A 21,222-nucleotide genomic window follows, 5' to 3' on the forward strand; every position below is an offset into this window, starting at 1 on the left:
CAGATTTGCTCTATCTTGACGTTTTATGCGCGTTTTGGGTCACTTCCGGTGTCGGATCGCAACCGGAAGTACATATTTAGATTCGTCTCGACGAGACCTTTCGATCCATATATACATTGTGGGGTCTAAAACTTAAAGTAAATTTTAACTTCCGGTCATCTCAAAACCGGAAGTGAATTTTTGTACCAAAAGTATATCTTGACAATCTCATACGTAATACTAATAATATTCCCAAAAAATATTTTAATTATTTAATATGGTTTTTGAGTAAAGTGGTGGACAAGAAAAGGGCTTAGCGTTTTAGTATATAAGAAGATTATACTTTATGAATTCTGAAATTTTTGATTTATATAAAACAAGAATGAGTAAATATTTGTTTCTTTGGAGATTAATTGCAGTTAATTATTAGAAATATTTTTGGCAATTGCTCTTTAATAGATTAGGGGATAGATTTGGCAATCATCAAATCAGCAGTTGCCAAATTGCAACAGATGTTTGCAATTATTAATCTCGAAAGAGACAAATATTTACTCGTTATTGTTTCATATAATTAAAAATTGCAGAATTCATAAAATAGTATAATCAAAATGTACTTTTTAAAAGCTTTCTCTCTTTATATTTGAAGCAGCATACAACATATGCATTATAATAACATCGCAACACTGTCAAACAGAAATATTTTATTTTATGGTTGACATTTGCGGATATATTCAGCTTGTACTTTCGGTAAACTCAACCTTATTTAATAATTAGTTGAATTTCAATAACAATTACTATTATATCCATAGTTACTCATACAGCAAAAAATTATCTAAATATATGGGTGCAATAAAAAGATTATAACAATGAATTTATGAGATTAGATTTTATTAAATACAATAAAAAGAATATACAATGTACAATGAGTTTCAGGTTAAAAATCATTGGCGCCCATTTTGTTTTGCAGTTTAGCTATATTCCATGTTTCTTGTTTTTCTTTGTCAAACTGTTATATTTTGTTATATATTGATTATCTATCATGGATCTATCTATCTAAAATATGTACTTTTCTATCATCTATATCCTTACCCACCCCTAATGGAGCTCCCAAACTGAGCAACGTGGTCTTCATTAAGAACTGTGAACGAGAAGCTTTTTATCATCTACTTTTGTCAGCTTTTTCGCTACATATAAAAGGTGTCAGGGCAAAACGAATATTAAGGAATGTTAAGGAACCTAGAGGCGTGGCTTGCAATATCCACTGTTGAAGTCCTCATAGCTGCAACAAGTTATCATGGCTGAATAATTTTCAAAACACTGTAATGAATACGAACCAAAGTACTACAAACTTTGGCTACAGTTTTACCGAAATGCTTTTTTCTATTGTGTTTAATTTAAGATCTAGTTCCCGACTTATATAGAATAAAATAAAATAAAATTTTTATTTTTATTTTTAAGGTCTCAAAACTGCTCTAATAGAAGCAGATGACTTTGCCAGTGGCACCTCCAGTCGAAGTACAAAACTTATCCACGGAGGAGTACGATACCTACAAAAAGCTATCATGCAGTTGGACTACGAACAGTACAGAATGGTACAAGAAGCCTTACACGAAAGAGCCGTCATGTTACATCAAGCTCCTCATCTTGCCCATCCTTTACCTATTATGTTACCTGTTTATAGGTAAGTTTAAATTATTTATTTTATTTATACAAATAAAACAACTATTGACTTGTCGAAGTCAAGAAGCCAGTGTAAGACTAATAATGAGATATACCTCAGAAACAAGACAAGGCCTGCACAGCCACAACACAAAGGCCACTGGAAACGGCAGAGATGAGAGTACTGAGAAGAATTACAGGAAATACGCTGAGAGATCGAAATAGAAGTGAAGATATTAAAAAAAAATGTATTATGCAGCCTATAAACGAATGGAAACTAAATAGAAAAAATAACGGAATAAGCACATAAGCAGAATGGGAGAGACCTGTGTCAGAGATAAGTTACCAATCGGCAGATGAAGTATCGGACGACCGCGCAAAAGATGGAATGACAACCTTCCATAGAAGTATTAATGAGCCAATGAACAAGCAGAATTGCTTATAAAAAGGAAGAAAAAGAAGTTTCTCTTATTTGTTTTATGTGATATGACTGTCAGCAACAGGTCCAGATGAAATTAATATAGAAGCAATAAAACTACTAGACGAGGAGAATATCGAAATCTTGGTAAAGCTGTTCAATGGAATTTATGATACTGGTTACATTCCGCGAGAATGGCTGCAGTCATCCTTTGTGATGATCCCAAAAACAGCTAATGCCACAAAATGCAATGAACACCGCTTAATCAGTTTAATGAGTCACTTGCTGAAACTCTTCCTTAGGATATTACACTCAAGAATGTACAAGATACTAGAAGAACTTAGCGGGTCAACACAATTCGGTTTTAAGGGAGGACTAGGAACAAGAGAGGCAATTTTATGTTTGAACGCCTTAATACAAAACTGTTTAGATCAACGAAAAGATGTCTACCTCACCTTCATCGACTACGAGAAGGCATTTGACAATGTTAAACATGATATCATGATGGAACTACTACATAGGGCCAACATGGACCAGAAGGAGATCAGAATTATTCAGAATCTATACTGGAACCAAATGGCAAAGGTGAGGATTGATCAAGACCAATATACGGATGAATTTGAAATCCGGAAAGGTGTCCGCCAAGGCTGCATACTCTCTCCGATGCTTTTTAATTTATATGTTGAAAATATATTTGCGGAAGCATTAGAAGACACGGAATTAGGCATTAAGGTGAACGGCATACCAATTAGCAACCTACGCTATGCGGACGACACAGTGATTATAACTGATAATTTGGAAGATCAGCAGTTATTACTTGATAGGGTGAATTGCATAGGTAAAAAATATGGCCTCAAAATCAACATTTTGAAAACGAAATATATGGTCATTAGCAGAAACCCTCCAGAAAACCCGATAATATGCATAGGTGACGATCGCATAAAACGCGTGAAAACTTTTAAATACCTTGGCACCACAATCAATGACCAATCGGATCCACAACAAGAGATAAAAACCCGAATACAAATGGCAAGACAAGCTTTTGTGAAATTCAGACCGCTCATATGTAATCAAAACCTAAATTTCGAAATACGCTACAGAATGGTCAAGTGCTACATATGGTCCATCTTGCTTTATGGCATGGAAACGTGGACTTTGAAAAAAACATCTATCAACAAACTTGAAGCATTTGAAATGTGGTCATTGAGAAGAATGATGCGCATACCTTGGGTGGATAGAGTTCGAAACGATGACGTCCTTAAGAGAGCCGGCGTGGAAAGAGAACTCTTTGAATTAATTAAAAAACGCAAGATTGGTTACCTTGGGCACATATTGAGAGGAGCAAAATATGAAATACCACAGTTAATCCTACAAGGGAAGATCGAAGGTAGGAGAGGAGCCGGCCGCAAACAATTATCCTGGTTAAGGAATATTAAAGAATGGACAGGAATACACAATACAGGCGAGCTGTGTCACGCCGCCAAGAACAGAATTCTAGTAATGAGATAGTCGCCTACGCACTTTGGTGTATGGCATGTTAAGAAGAAGAAGATATGACTGTTGATTGATGATGATGATGATGATGATGATGATGATGATGATGATGATGATGATGATGATGATGATGATGATAGGACTGTTCGGGTAAGGAAACGGAAGTGATTTTTTTAGAGCGGATGAGATTTTTGTGAGGACGCAGAAGCTATCTAAATATCAAGAAGGACTGGTCTTTGACAACCTAAGGTGTTCAGACATCTAGTAAGTTTCAAGAGTAGTGGTAATTCTATTTAAAATAATATAAAATTACATTTATAGTTGTTTTTGAACACTTCCAATTTTAGTAATTTAAAATTTTGTTTATTCACAGATGGTGGCAAGTTCCTTACTACTGGGCTGGCATAAAAATGTATGATCTTATAGCTGGTCGACAAACAGTCAAATCTTCCTACTTTCTTTCCAAGAAAAATGCTCTAGAACTATTTCCGATGTTGAGAGGTGATAAATTGGTTGGTGGATTAGTGTATTATGACGGTAATACTACTATTTTGTTAAATTATATAAATATCTAAACTGAGTATTTATTTCAGGTCAACAAGATGACGCTAGAATGAATTTAGCAGTAGCAGTTACCGCAACAGTCCATGGCGCCACAATCGCAAATCACGTGAGTGCTACAAGTTTAATCAAAGAAAAGAGAGATGGCAAAGATATCATTTGTGGTGTTAACGTTAAAGACGAAGTCACTGGAAAAACATGGAGCATTCCCGCAAAGTGTGTTATAAACGCCACTGGTCCATTTACAGATTCTATTAGAAAAATGGATAATCCTAAAGTTAAAGAAATTTGCGCCCCGAGCAGTGGTGTGCACATCACTTTGCCAGGTATGATGTCTGTCTTTTTAGTGGAATTACATTTTTGACAGGTAGCGAAGTAATGGTAAATGACATTGAGTTACATGAATTTCCCGTATGCTTAGAAATATTAGTCATCTATGGATAAATTCTTCTTTTTATTCTTCAGTGCCTTGTCTGATCCGGATGTTGGCTATCATGGTTTTGTTAACAGCTCTTCGTAACATTTCAGCAGAGGTCATTCCAAACCATTGTCGGAGGTTTTTAGCGACGAGATATGACAACATTCCAATCCTCTTTTGCCAAAATACTTTCCGTATACAATGAGTTAAAAAATTCGATATATTTCTTCGTTGCACAGTACGTGGCCGAAGTACTCACGTTTACGTTGTTTCTTTAAGTTAAGCACTTCTTTTTCGTTCCTGATGTACTGTAGGATTTCAACGTTAGTAAAGTCCACATAAGATATCTTCAATATCCTCCTGTAGATCCACATCTCGAAGACTTCGATCATCTTTTCAGTAGCTTGGACACAAAACTCATTCATTCTTTCTGCCTATCTTCAAAATTTCATTTTTTTAAATTTTAAGAAATCAAGCGTGTTTTACCCACTTAGGTCTTTCCCTAAATTAACAGAAGAGAATACCGACTAACCTTACTTTTGTGTCTACAGGGTAATCCGTATTTGTAAAAGATAACGTCTAATTCATAGCATTACCTTCGAAGAAAAATAATATACAAACCATTGTCTATCAAACATTAATTTGAAATTCTTATCTGATACAAAATCATGTATAATTATTTATAAGATTTAAAACAATATTTAATACTTTTTAAATAACTCCGAAATTTTTTTCCTATTCGCTCCGTGCGTGACCATGGTAGGGGTACTTTGAAACGATGCCAGCGTGCCTAGCGGCGAAATATGACAAAATTGGACCTACCTTTTTACGCATAAATTTTATCAAAAATGTAAGCAAATACATATTGCGTATTTAATTGTGCTAATAATAGCAAATATAGTAAGTGTAGTTTTTATAGGTTCCCAAAGATTACATATAAATTAGAGAAAAGAAAAAGATGGATCCGTGCTATTAATATAAAAAAGTAAATATCACATAACTTCATTTTTATGCAATTGAAATAGAACAAATTTAAATAATTTACCTTAAATGATATTTTATAAGGCTTCAAGCTAACTACAGAGTGCCTGATGACTTTAGCTTTTATATCATAACTTTTACTACAGTACTAGATTTTTTCCTTTCTTTTCTGTTTATGGTTGAAAAGATATATTATGATGAATTTTGAGAAACCCAGTTTTTTAATACTACATTTATTTTGTACATAAACTGAAAAAATATAATTAAAAAGTTAATTATTATAATTGTCAATTTCGCATGTATTTAAAAATGTCAAACATATGTCATATGTTTAACCTGAAAATTGGTAGGTCCAAAACTGTCAGATGAAGGCGGTAGGTGTCGCGTCTGTCACGCACGGAGCGAATACAAATTGTTCTTAGAAACTATAACTAAATTTTGCACGCTTGTTTTTCAATATACTTTATTTTTTAGGTTATTACAGTCCTGAGCAGATGGGTCTTCTGGATCCAGACACGAGTGATGGTAGAGTAATTTTCTTCTTGCCATGGCAACGACACACCATTGCTGGCACTACAGATTTGCCATGCAAAGTGACGCACAATCCCAAACCGACTGAAGACGAAATCATGTTCATTCTGGAAGAAGTCAAGAATTATCTTAATCCAGACGTAGAAGGTACACTATAATATCACTTATAACGCCTTTAAATTTCCCAACTCTATTATTATACGTATCCCAGATGCGGTCTCTTTAATAATTTTCCAAGTTATTAAATTTTTTTAATTTTTTCCGTCCCGGTATCGTGGGAAATATATTACCAAGCCGTTTTTTATAAAAATGATTTAATTTAGTTTGAATTTTTCAAGGACTTACTTGTAGGTGGTCATTCGTTCCAAAGCCACTTTTGAATCCGGTTCAATTTTTACTAGCTTTTACTCTATATTGTTAAAATTTTGCTCTCTTTATCTTACGTTAAAAAAAATTGAAATCTAATGAGCATTACTATGTTGTTAAATGTGATTATCTTAAATTTACTAAATGTTTTATTTACTAATTCTGGTTATTCAGAAACCAAATCAACTTATACTACTGAGCTCTTCATGGAATGCAGAAATATTTTTAAATACCGCATTTCGGGAATAAAATTTTCAGAGAAGACAAGCATTATAAAAGGGCTCCTTTCATATGTCCTATTATGAATTAAAATAGCTAACTCTAGCTTATGTTCCAGTCTATTGAAGTTAAAAGATCTGTAGTTTCCATTTCTGTTACATCTTCCGTTTTATGCAATATTATCATGTGCCGTTTGTACTACTACTATCCGTAAACTATTAGTTAATGAACTTTCCTGAACCGCTATAATAATTCCATTCATCCAATGGCACTACAGCCCAAATCGGGCCTTGGCCTCTTTCAACAAGCTTCTCCAATCATCTCGATTTACCGGTTTTCCATGAACGCGTTCCCAGCCAGTTCCTGGCATCCTCATCGACTTCGTCCTCCCATTTCTTTTTAGGTCTTCCAACAGGTCTTTTTCCCTGCATTCTTGCATTTAGTATTTTCTGGTGATTCTATTCTCGTGCATGCGGACCACGTGCCCTGCCCACCGTAATCTCTGCAGTTTAGAGTATTGTGCTAGAGTTAGTTCGATATATTGCTCGTGTATTTCTCTATTATACCTAATTCGCCAGTTGTTGTTTTCACTTATTGGGCCCAGTATCCTATGTAATATTTTTCTTTCAAAAACATCTAATGCATTGGCAGATTTCTGTGTCGCCACCCATTTTTCACAACCATAACTTACTATGGGCCTGATTATTGTTTTATATACCCGGAGTTTTATTTTCCGGTGTAAGTATCTCTACGAAATAAACTTTATTTGCCAGCATAAGCCTTCTATTTATTTTCGGTTCTTCTTCATTGCTTGCGACCAGATCCATTCCTAGGTATGTGAATCTATTTACATGTTCTATATCGTCAATAAAGTGTTGTTGCGCAGGTCTATTTGATCTGTTTTGTATGAGTAGTTTTGTTTTATTTGTATTTATTGCTAGCCCTACTGCTTCTGCACTCTGTTTCAACTCAACGTAGGTTTCTTCCGCTGCATTCACTGTTCTGCTCATTATGTTTATATCACCTGTGTATGCTGCTAATTGGGTAGATTTGTTTGCAAGTATGTTATTTCCGCTCACCGTCAGCCGTCTAATTACATATTCAAGAACAAGATTAAAGAGCGTTGGAGCCAGTCCGTCGCCTTGTTTCAGTCCTTGCGTTATCGTAAACGCATCAGTGATCTGTCCCTGAATACATACCTGTGCTTCCGTTTCTGTCATTGTCATTCAAGGTTGCCAGACCTAGGGAATTTTCCCTATACCTAGGGAATTTTGAGCCAGCTTAGGGAAAAAGGGATTTTTATTCAAAACTATGAAAAATCTAGGGAATTCTCAATATTTGTAAGACTATTTTTAAAAATCTGTTCAATTTAATAAAAATTGCACATATCTACTTGGAAATCGTAATTATTCGGGAATTCGAGGAATCACTGAATTCTATTCATGTAATTTTCCGTCGGTGACTAGAGTGGTGGTATTTCACGAACTGCGAATTACTTCGGGGATGCACCTGGGCTATAGTAAATATTGGCTATTGGCCTCGGTCAATTTTTGGTTTCTAGATTCTCTTTCTATAACTTTCTCTGCTAATTCCATGTAACTGTATCGATTGTGCCTTTGTGTTTCGTTTGTACCTTTGTGTTTAAGTTATTCAACATATAGGATGTCTTTACAATAGGTAAGTACTTATTTATTTTTATTTCTATAAGGTATGTTTTTATGTTTACCTATTTTAAGATGTTGATATATTTTATCTCATAAAATTAATATTAATGAAAGTTTTTCAGGATCTTCTCAAATTATATTTTATAGATCAATGTTTCAATAAAAAAGGTCTTCAAGCACAGAATATTTTAAATTTTCTTCAAAATCCTTCTACTATATTATACCTACATTTTTTAAACTTGGTGTTGCCCCTTTTTATGGATTTAATTCTAGAAATGCAAACCGAAAGTATTAAAATACACATTCTATATAAACGAATTGAAACTGTTTTAAGAACACTTTTAGATTGCTACTTAAAAAGGGATTATTTAGATAAAACTTTGATTGAAAATATGGAATACAAAAATCCTCATTCTTTTCTAAAAATAGATAATATTTATTTAGGTGTCTATGTAACAGGTGCTATACACAATGACGAGCATTTATTAAATGAGGCAGATTTACTTGATTTCAGAAAGAAGTGTTTAGATTTTTTGATAGAAGGTTGTTCGCAGATTTACAAAAGATTCGATAATACAAATAAAACTGTGGCTACATTAACACAGTCACTCATTTCACCAGATGAAGTAATATCGAAAAAACATACTTCTTTGTGACCTTTAGTCTTCTATTTTCCCAACTTGACAATTGATAAATTAAATGACATAGATAGAGAATGGCGTACTTTAAGAAATCTTAATTTAAATGAATATAAAGATTTAAGGGTGCAAGATTTTTGGGTAAAAATTGGGGGATTGAAAACTGGTGATGATTCTCCTATGTTTCCGACCTTATCCAACTTTGTTTTTTGCTTGTTTAGTCTGCCACATTCAAGTGCAAATGTTGAACGGATATTTTCCAAAATAAACCTTAACAAAACTAAAATGAGAAATAAATTATCAACTGAAATTTTAAGCGGAATATTACATAGCCAAGTATTGTTTAATCATGACAATTGCTACAAATTTAATATTCCCGATGAATTGTTAAAAAAAATGGATTCGTCAATATATAACAAAAGTCAGAAATGAACTATAAGTTCTGATTCTGATTTTCATTTTTTTTATTTTCTTATTATGTGTATTTTACGAAATAAACATATTTTATCTAATTTGTTTGTTAACATAGTTTGGTATACGATGTTTTTTGTTGAATAGTTTTTATTTTTGAATATTTGTTAATTAGGTTATAAGTACGTAATGTGTATTTTAATGTATTTAAAAAAAATAACACTCCTACCGAAATATTTTAAAAAGTATATACAAAAAAATATTGAAAATATGTAGGGAATGGACTACCCTAAATATAAATAGTTAATAGTAGTTTTGTTGTCATTATTGAAAAATTCAGTAATACTGGATATCTTCAACATGTTTACTAGCCATTATAAACTCATTGACAATGAAAAAAGACTAAAACATTAATTTATAATAATTATTAATTAATTAGTTAATTATTAATATTTTTCAACTTAGTAAATAAATGCAATGATTTATTGATTTATTTAAAAAAACCCTGATAAAAACAACAAAATACCTTGAACCTTAAAATATGAACATTCATAGTAAATATCTTAATATACTTTGATATTTTTACCTCACAAATTCACGAACAACAAATAATACCAATCACACAGAATGAACCTTCATAACCAAACGTTCATATCCAAAAATATTTATTCTTCAAACAATTAAAGAAACCAATATTTCCAACTTCTTAAGGGTCAAATACACACAAATTAGAAATGTTTGGAAAGGTTTTTAAAATGCCCGCCTATTCTGACGCCAGACTTAAGTAGTCCATTCTAGCACAGCATATTATTCCTTATGTTATGCTGTGATCGTTTGACCTGTGATTCTAGGCTTAATATAGTTGTCAAGTTGTTAGGGAAATCTAGGGAAATTTTGGCAAAAATTCTAGGGAATTAAAAAAAAATCATCTGGCAACCCTGTTGTCATTTGCACTAGTCGTATTAATTTTGATGGTATGCCAAATTCTTCCTATATATTAGGTAGAATTGTTCTATCTATTTGATAGAATATATACATCTTCTATAGAGATGCCTCTATAATTTTGACTCAACAGTTTGTCTCCTTTTAATTAGCTATAATAATTAGATGTCCAAAAAATTAAACCAAAAATTTAGTTGTTACAGAATTCTAGATATATTCTAATATGTTGTTTTAGTAAGAAGAGGAGATGTATTGTCAGCATGGAGTGGTATTAGGCCGCTAGTTTCCGATCCCAACAAACCTGACACACAATCTTTAGCTAGAAATCACATTGTTCATGTTAGTGAATCCGGACTGGTGACAATTGCTGGAGGAAAATGGACAACGTATAGATCAATGGCTGTCGAAACTATTGACGAAGCTATCAGAGGTAATTAGTAATTAAAAAGGGATATAGTGTCTATGTAAATTACTAACTACGAGCCCTAACAACTATATAATGGGACAAAATAAAATCCATGCAAACATTCAAATATTTGACTGTTTATTTTTTTCTAATCGTGTTTTTCCATGTAGGTATTACCATGTAATTAGTTAATTACTAATAGTTTCAATCAGCAACACAAAACAAAATATAATTACTCTAACAAAACTTATTAATAATAAAGAATGTTTATTTTGTTGGCAACTAAATATTGGGACAGAGAACAAATATTTATTTTTAAAATGGAGTAGCATCGCCTTTAGTCTTTATGGCTGGTCGAATTCTGTCGGGCATTTAATCGACTAAGGATCTGATCTGCACTGTTCAGAGGTAAATTCATTGCAAATCATTTTGGTTTTAAGTTCGTGTAGTGTCCGTTGTGGGTTATTCAGTAATGTCTATTTTATTTCATTTTATGCTATACTGATTACTGATTCAACGATATTTAGGTCAGGACCAAGGTTAGTAAATAGACAGGTTGTAGGGTAACTTTACACCAATCGGCGTGGAGAATCCAAAAGCGGGAATGACGTCACTGAGAATTGAAACTAAATATATGTAGAATAGCACTACTACTAAATTAAATTAAAAGTAGATTCTTTTTTATGTATATATGTAATTAAAGCATGCAAATTTGAATACAATTTAATTGTTTAAATTATTTTGAGTACATATTTTTGATTTGGAGATAATGCATATAGTGATTGCAAAACGTACTTCAGCGTAATAAAATACCTTGGGTTAAAAACCCTTGATCATTCTTTTTGGGGCCAGCGAGCCTTTGTTTTCTTTTTAATATTATTTATAGTTGATTAGGAGTTAAAAAGTCTTTAAAAATATGTGTTTTTTTTCCTCAAACTCAGTTTCGCTTTCCAGTTTAGCTGTCTCACGTCCTCTAATCCATGATTTAGGATTTTCTTTAGCATCTACTTTTTCTAGAAGTTTTTTTTTAAGTCTCACGTTTTCTTCTTTCATGTTCCTTAAGTCTCTTTTTAGTATATCTAATTCTATTCTTTATTGCATGAAGATTTTGCTGGTAAAACAATATGTTGGGTAGAAGTATTCATGTGTATTACTTTTATCTGCTTCTCTTTAGTATTGTATTCTTTAAAATTATTTGTCCGACATTATCTTTGTTTTCTTTCCTGGCCATTCGTTTTGATCCCATACTTATTTCTTTTACGCCATCTTCATTTGGCAGTAGAAATAACGAGGGAATTACTAAAACTAAAAGTTTTAATTATTACTAAACTGTAGGTACATTGAAGTTATTATTAATGATATTTGTTAGTTTTTTTACTTTATTTACAACAGAAATAAAATCCATTAAGTCTTTTCTTAACGCAACCACGTTAAATATATCTTAACACTTTATAAGAGTTTTGGGTTCAAGTTATATACTAAAAAACACTCAATGATATCTATAGACACATTATATCTCAAGATATAAACATAAACAAAAGCACTAACAATATTTAACAACAAAATATATTCTCCAAACCACTTATCCTTTTCTGTTCTCAAACAATTAGTAAAATCGACCCCCTGAGTGACGTCACGGTGACATATTTCATTCTGTCAATATCATAGTTACCATCCAACCTGTCTTTTACTAACCTTGGGTCAGGACTATTAGAATACCAAGAAAGGGCATTTCTATTGCGGTTTGCAAACCAGTTTGCTACTTAGTTTTGAACGACCCAGGCTTTTACATTTTTTTATCCAAGATACATTCTGTTTCGGGAATAATAGGAAAAAAATCCTTAGAGAGGAATCTCAACCTCCAATCTCCAAACTTTAAAATTTGTAATAGGCAACATCCAAAAAAATAACATCAAGGCAACTTAAAGGCCTGTATGAGAAACATAATAGGCATTCGCCCGGGACCTAAAGGCCTGTATGAGAGACATAATAGGCATTCGAGCAAGACCTAACTGCGTTTTTCAACGCCTTGTTTGTTGGTTCAAACACAAGTGAATTCGAAAATCAGAATATTTGTTAATTTATACTGACGAAAATTGGATGGGGCTACTGCTCGTATTAAAATGGAATGTCCCATTTTTACTGTCCCATTATTTACTTTTCGCTTTCATACTAATTTCTACATATTTTGATGATACTTATGACATTAATAGGTTATGTGGGTTGTATAAAATAATGTTACGTTTCGTGATTATATAGCATTTTAAAAGTTACTCATTTAGCTTTTTTGTCATAAGTGTTAAAAAAATAATAAATTAACAGTCTTAAAAAAACGCTCAAACGCCTGAATTTGTTATATATTTTAATTTGTCTCACTATATACACTAGTCCCTGCTCAATTTATTACTCATTTAGAACATTCTAGTTTTCTGTGTTTTATAATCAATTATAATTATAACTATGTTAGCTATAAGTAAGAAACATAACACAATTGATAGAAATAACCTTTTTTGCATATTTCTTCAACAAAAACAACGTAAATTATTACAATATTTTACTATAACATTAATATTTTGTTAAGCCACCCTAGGCTTTAAGCTGTGCAGCCAGTCTCCTAGGCATTCTGCGATTTCTTTTAAATTTTCGGTGTGATTCCAATGGAAAATGATTCTTTCTATAAACTAAACCTTGTTGGTAATTATTTCCTTGGCTAACTCTGTTTTTAGTCACTCCCAGACATTTTCAATTGAGTTCATGTCTGGTGAGTTGTCGGGCCATGGTAAGAGCGGAATTTCTTGTTCTAACAAAACATTTTTAATACTTTTAGCCGTATGGCAAGGTGCTCCATCCTACATAAATATCTTATGGCTGTTACCAAACCATTCGTTCACTTTTGAAACCAATCTTGTCTGGAAAACCCTTTTGTATTGGTGTTGTCGCGTGGTTCCTTCTACGACATACAATCGTCCCATACCTTTGCCACTAGTCCCGACCATATCATTACTGAAGTGGGATGTGTAATTGTATTAAATTACACACCCCTTTTCATATTTTTACCTGTACGTCTTTGGACAAACTGGGCCTTCTCATCCATAATTTGAAATGTGGCTTTATCGCTAAAGCAAACCTGTGAATGTGAATAATAATTAGAAATGGCGAAAATAAAATGATTTGTAATAATTTACCTTGCGCCAATCATCAATAGACCAGTCTTTATGGATTTTGGCCCAAGTTCAGTGTTTTTTGAGCATTTGTGGTGTTACTATTGGCTTCTTAATAGGCTTGCGGCATTTGAAGCCAATTCCATACAAATTTCGGCGTACGGTGACCACTAATACTGAGCATCCTGCTTCTTCCAACTTATTTCTTAAATCTCTATGGGTAGCCCTTCTGAGTGTTACAGCTAAATTTTTTTAAATTTGTTGCACCCTGGGGGCGACTGAAGGTTTTTTGACACACCGGCCCTTCCGAACTGACACAGGTCTCTTCTCTTCGAGTTTTTGACTCAATCGTCTCACTGACAGCTGGAAAACACCACATTTTCGTAATGGACGGCTGGAATACACCACATTTTCGTAATGGACGAGATTTTCTTAACACAAAGATCTTTAGATTTAACCGTCTAAAAATTTCAATCCAATCCAATCGTCTTGTTTTCTGATTAAGAATTAACCAAAATCAAAAGTAACACTATTATGTCATAATATCAATACTTACTAGTGTAAATTTTAAATAAACTGACCACAAATCTATGTTTTAAGCAAAAAAACTTAAAATGTAAAACAATTAGTTACTCCACACTTTGAACACATTCTATTGTCATCTGTCAAATTTTGAGAATTCTAAGAAAAACTTATACCCTTTTCTACGTAACTATGTACCCAATAGTTATGCAACCCATTCAACACCTTAGTATCCAAGTGAACATACTTTCAGTGCGATTGAAATCAAAAACTGAAACTTTTATGGTGTCTAATAAATTGATTAGGGACTTTAGTTGTTAGGACTCGTATTCTAACCGTAGAAATAGAAAAATATACACTGTGTCTTTTAGTTTTTAAGTGTATTCACCGATCTACCTAAAATAACCAAACTGAAAGTGAGCCTTAAGCTCTTTTACTAATCAGTGGATAGGTTTTGAAACAGAAAAATCGGAAGCTTCGAGTTTCCTTGACATAAATTGACTTAAAAAACCTTAAATTGTAGAAATCGTTTATTTTTATTGATATATTAATATTCTGTTACATTTTTTAGCCTGTAACTTAACTCCTAAGTACAAGGACAGTCAAACTGATATGATGGTACTCTATGGCGCCCATGGCTGGACACCAACCATGTACATTCGTTTAGTACAAGATTTTGGTTTGGAATGTGAGGTTGCCCAACATTTGTCGAAATCATACGGTGACAGAGCCTTTGCTGTAGCTAAAATGGCCTCATTAACAGGTATAATTCTACAGTATACACTTAAGTTGGTATTAAAAGAGCTATAAACTCCAATTCTATACGCAAAACGCTTACAAAATAAGTTTCTATAATCATCTACGTTGCAATTATACTCCTTCCTTTAAGTTTCTTTTAGACGACCCGTTATTTTAATATGTTATATACTGATTATCTATTTATATTAACTGGTTATTTCTTGATCGCTCCTGTTTGCTTGACCTTCATGCCATGTTTGAAAACCCTGTATAATAAATATTTTATTTCGGCACTTGTATTCCCACTCGTTCAAACTTTCGAACTGTAAACAAATATCATACAGATAATTAGTATAATAACCTATATAAGCCTATATATATATATATATATATATATATATATATATATATATATATATATATATATATATATATATATATATATATATATATATATATATATAGTAAACTCTTAAATATTGGGGAAATCTGCAAGAAATACTCTAATGTGTATCAATTGTTTCGCCGAACGTTTTCGCCAAAGAGAATTAATTTGGTTTCTTCAGGGCTGAAAGAGAATAAATTATAATTAGCTACCATATATTATCTATTAAAACATTATTGATCTTACCGTAACTTAGAATTGTAGAGTTAGAATATTATAAAACTTTGCTAGTAACATAGTGGTGTTTTTTGTTACTATGTGCAAAAAAAGTTTTTTATAAGAATTGAAATGTATGGTAGCTTCGAACTTGACACGTAAAGGGTTACCCAAGGTTAATCGAAAAACCCAATGCAACTACATTTAAAAGGAGGTAATTCTTTGAAATGTCGGCAATAACTAAATTTTTGATTTTTAGATAGTTAAAAGTGAGGTTCTGTTTAAGCCAGAACGCAAGCGCTGACAACTTCATTATAGTTGGTATGAATCTTTATGTCGTTAAGGTTCATTGGTAAAAAACGAATGAATTTAAATCCCAGTAAAGGGAAATATTATTTTGATTTTCTTTATTTAATTATATTATATTGTTCATGTATTATTGAATCTTATTGAGACGTATCTAAGAAAAGCAAGGGAATGTTATATATTTTTTGTTAATGAAAATTAATTATAAAGGTATGTTAGTTGTTAATGGATATATCAGTCAAGTTAGTAATCTGTGATATAGTATTGTTCTTGGTATCTGATTTAAGTAACAGGTGATATATATCGCTTAGATTCTTGATGTCACTCTTAACATTAATGGAGAAATCGTTAAGAAAAATATAAGACATTTCAATGAACTCTCTTTTAGACTTATTGTTCTCATGGTGGAGAATTGTGGTGTTGGTATAGTCCATGAGATGACCAGTGGAATGGACATGTTTGGCTAATGCACAACGGTCAGGGTGAAGTCGAGAATCACTTTTGTGTAGTGTAATACGTGATTTCAATAATTGAGATGTTTGACCGATGTAGGAATTGTTGCAAGAGAGACATGGAATGTTGTAGACAATATTACTAAGCCTATCTATGGGAGTCTTATCTTTTATCTTAGAATAAAGATTATTAATTGTTAGGGCTGATCTACAAGCTACATTAAGTTTAATGTTGTTATTATTATTGCTAAAGCTATTTTCAACACTTTTCAGAATCCTTGTTAACCCCGTCTGAAAAGTGTTGAAAATAGCTTTAGCAATAATAATAACAACATTAAACTTAATGTAGCTTGTAGATCAGCCCTAACAATTAATAATCTTTATTCTAAGATAAAAGATAAGACTCCCATAGATAGGCTTAGTAATATTGTCTACAACATTCCATGTCTCTCTTGCAACAATTCCTACATCGGTCAAACATCTCAATTATTGAAATCACGTATTACACTACACAAAAGTGATTCTCGACTTCACCCTGACCGTTGTGCATTAGCCAAACATGTCCATTCCACTGGTCATCTCATGGACTATACCAACACCACAATTCTCCACCATGAGAACAATAAGTCTAAAAGAGAGTTCATTGAAATGTCTTATATTTTTCTTAACGATTTCTCCATTAATGTTAAGAGTGACATCAAGAATCTAAGCGATATATATCACCTGTTACTTAAATCAGATACCAAGAACAATACTATATCACAGATTACTAACTTGACTGATATATCCATTAACAACTAACATACCTTTATAATTAATTTTCATTAACAAAAAATATATAACATTCCCTTGCTTTTCTTAGATACGTCTCAATAAGATTCAATAATACATGAACAATATAATATAATTAAATAAAGAAAATCAAAATAATATTTCCCTTTACTGGGATTTAAATTCATTCGTTTTTTACCAATGAACCTTAACGACATAAAGATTCATACCAACTATAATGAAGTTGTCAGCGCTTGCGTTCTGGCTTAAACAGAACCTCACTTTTAACTATCTAAAAATCAAAAATTTAGTTATTGCCGACATTTCAAAGAATTACCTCCTTTTAAATGTAGTTGCATTGGGTTTTTCGATTAACCTTGGGTAAGCCTTTACGTGTCAAGTTCGAAGCTACCATACATTTCAATTCTTATAAAAAACTTTTTTTGCACATAGTAACAAAAAACACCACTATGTTACTAGCAAAGTTTTTTAATATTCTAACTCTACAATTCTAAGTTACGGTAAGATCAATGTTTTAATAGATAATATATGGTAGCTAATTATAATTTATTCTCTTTCAGCCCTGAAGAAGCCAAATTAATTCTCTTTGGCGAAAACGTTCGGCGAAACAATTGATACACATTAGAGTATTTCTTGCAGATTTCCCCAATATTTAAGAGTTTACTATTTAACTAATCTGCAAAGATTAAATTTCTTTTCTATATATATATATATATATATATATATATATATATATATATATATATATATATATGTATAAGCAGTATAATAATCATGCTTACCATATAGTAATTCGACATTAGGAAACTTAAATACAGCAACCGAAAAAAGTGTTTGCTTTTGTGTTAAACTTTGAAGTAATTATCCAGTAATAAACTACCACTATAAAAGGTATTCGTAGGGGAGCCAAGTGCAAAATATATGTATTAAATTTGTTTGCTCACGATTAGTTTACCGTGAGATGTATTTGCTATAAAATACTATTTTACCAAATTAAAATAATATACGACCACAATTTTGATAGAACTTTTATTGTAAACGTGTGTACAAAACTGAGTGATACTCCTAAAAATACATTACAAAACGTCTAATTAGAAGCCCCTAGTGGAGGGGAGGGCGTTTCTAAAAACTAAAATTTTATCTTGGGAAAGCACGAATTGTCCTTCTCAGAAATACATAAATACATAGCGGGCACGAAAACAATGAACCGCGTGATTCGATTAACTGTAAATGTTCAAACTACCTAATTTCTAAAAACAGGGATTATTATCTACATATTTTCCCCAGAAATATGTAAAACTGATAAACATTTTAATGTTTTAATAGATTTCTGGAAGCTAATTTACCCAAACTTTAAGAATTACCCATATCAATCTAAAATAATAAAGTAAAATCGACAAACAACATGAAGTAAATTATAATGGGACGGAACAAAATTTATTTTTTATTACATAGAATTTAGTTTCTTTCATTAGTGCCATTCAGTATGCTTCAGACAACGCAGTCCTCAACTTTATTGTTACCACAACAAAATTTACAGCGACATGTTTCTTTCAACAAATTTCAGAATACGTTAACACCACAGGTCTAGATAGAATCAGAACAACTAACCACAAATCCTGTCCACGGTCCACAAAACCACAGCAAAAACATTATCTTTTTTCGTTCAGAAAACAAATACATAACTGATTTTAGGCACTTAACGGAGAGACCCTGGAAATTGAAGATTATACTTAAACTGGTAATACTTATTTCCGAAAAGCACTTTACATGTCAAAGTTACTGGAAAATATTTAACTATAAATTATATACCAGTAATCGTCCTGATGATACTGCACACGGACGTTTTGCCATAATTATCAAAAGCAGTATAAAACAACGAACTACAGGCAACTAAAGTTCCGCATCTGCAGGCCACAAACATAATATTGAAGACTGGAGTGGGCCAATCACTGTACCATTATTATACTGCCCTCCCAAGTATACAAGAAAAACAAATCACTTTTCTGAATTTTTTAAATTACTTGGATCAACGTTTCTGACCGATGGTGATTATTATGCGAAACATCCTTTTTGGGACTCTAGATTGATGAACCCACGTGGTAGACAACTATTTCAGGTAATTAATATTAATAACCTTAAAGTCACTCTTCAGGTGAACCTACATATTGGCCAACAGACAGAAGAAAACTTCCAGATCTCCTTGATTTCTATATAATTAAAGGTATAGCAGATAATCATCTAACAACTAAATCATTCTTGGACGACTTAACACCCGATCACTCGCCCGTATTTCTCACCCTGTCTTCTGAAATAATTTATGTACCAAGACCACCTACACTTTATCTATCAAAAACGAGTTGGAATTTATGGAATTTACTAAAAAAACATTACTAATAACTTACACATAAACTTTGTCCAAAGACAGAAAGTGATCTAGACACTGCTGTGGATCATCTCACTACATTATATAGAAAGCATTCTGAGAATCCACCCCACCATCCAAATATAAACCTAATAGGGAGTGCCATCTTGAGGCCATTAAACAGACAATTGGAGAAAAGAGAAAACTTAAAAAGATATGGAAAAACAATGGAACACCGACCAATAAGCTGCTTTTAACAAGCAGAAAAAGAACTGAAAAAATGCTACGTGATAATGCTACGTTATCACAATTAGAAGTCACAGATTACACCCTTTGGAAGGCTGCCAGAAGATTGCTACGATCACAATATATAACACAAATCAAAACGAGTAACGGAGATTGGGCACGCACTGATAGCAAAAAGGCAAATATATTACTCCAACACCTGGAAGCTACATTGACTTCGTTTCCCCCTGAGTTTCATCAGCATGGAAGTGAGAAGACTTCTTCATCTTCTTTACGTGCCATCTCCACGACGGAGGTTGGCAATCATTATGGCTATTCTGATCTTAGATGTTGCCGCTCTGAGTAGTTCGATTGATGTGCATCCGTACCACTCCCCCAAGTTACGCAACCATGAGATTCTTCTCCTTCCTACACTTCTCTTGCCTGAATTTTATATATACATTCAGGGATTCTACATTATTCACTGCCTTCCCTCGCTCAACCGTTTCTATCTCTCTCTGTTGTCCCATTCTCCATCGTTTAGGCCTCTCTTACTCATGGCGTCGTCTACTTCGTTCCTCCAGGATTTTTGGGGTCGTCCTCTTTTCCTCCTTCCTATGAAGCTCCATTCGGTTATTCTCTTTATCCATCTGCTGTCGCTAGGTTTTCTTACATGTCCATACCACTTTAGTTTTTTTTGTTCTATATGTTAGTATGCCTGTTTCTATTGATGTTCTTTGCTTTATTTCGTCATTACTTCTCCTATCCATTCTTGTTACTCTGCAGCATCTTCGCAGTATATTTTGAATAGGGTTGGAGATGTGGAACAGCCCTGCAGGAGCCTTAATTGAAGTATGTTGTATTTTTCATTACGCATAACATGCCCCAGATATTGGAGCTTTCGTGTCTTGATGTTTTCCAATATTTAGATTCTTTTGTTGAGTCTTCTCATGACTTCGCTGTTTATTACATGCTCGGTCCATGATATCTTCAGTATTATTCTATACACCCACAGTTCAAATGCTGTCAACTTTTTAGTAGTCGACGCGTTAAGTGTCCATGCTTCTATCCCGTAAAGCAGAGTCGAGAAAATATAACACCTTGCCAGCCTAACTCTCAAGTCTAATTTCAGTTCTCTTGCACAAAGTACCTTTCTCATTTTATTGAAGCTTGTTCGTGCTTTCTCTATTCGAACTTCTTGATTTCTTTGGAGTAATCGTTTGTGTGATTAAATATTGTGCCAAGATAGTGGTAGTTTTCAACTTGTTCTAAAGTTTTACCATTAATTGTCAGGCTTTCATCATTATTTTGGGTTTTTGATATCCTCATAAATTTAGTTTTCTTGATGTTTATTGATAATGCATATTCTTCTC

General features: G+C 32.7%; 1 protein-coding gene across 3 annotated transcripts in view; it reads left to right on the plus strand.

Annotated features, from left to right (window-relative positions):
• The window catches only part of Gpo1 (glycerophosphate oxidase 1), a 156,058-nt gene that overhangs the window by 82,762 nt on the left and 52,074 nt on the right, over window positions 1-21,222 (plus strand). For all 3 annotated transcript variants that reach the window (XM_072543155.1, XM_072543152.1, XM_072543153.1), the window contains exons 4-9: window positions 1,438-1,660; window positions 3,924-4,087; window positions 4,144-4,437; window positions 5,985-6,188; window positions 10,517-10,711; window positions 14,942-15,133. In XM_072543155.1, coding sequence (XP_072399256.1) covers window positions 1,438-1,660; window positions 3,924-4,087; window positions 4,144-4,437; window positions 5,985-6,188; window positions 10,517-10,711; window positions 14,942-15,133 — 1,272 coding nt within the window. The remainder of the gene's footprint in view (window positions 1-1,437; window positions 1,661-3,923; window positions 4,088-4,143; window positions 4,438-5,984; window positions 6,189-10,516; window positions 10,712-14,941; window positions 15,134-21,222) is intronic.

Source organism: Diabrotica undecimpunctata, chromosome 9, assembly GCF_040954645.1.
Source record: "Diabrotica undecimpunctata isolate CICGRU chromosome 9, icDiaUnde3, whole genome shotgun sequence".
NCBI lineage: Eukaryota > Metazoa > Arthropoda > Insecta > Coleoptera > Chrysomelidae > Diabrotica > Diabrotica undecimpunctata.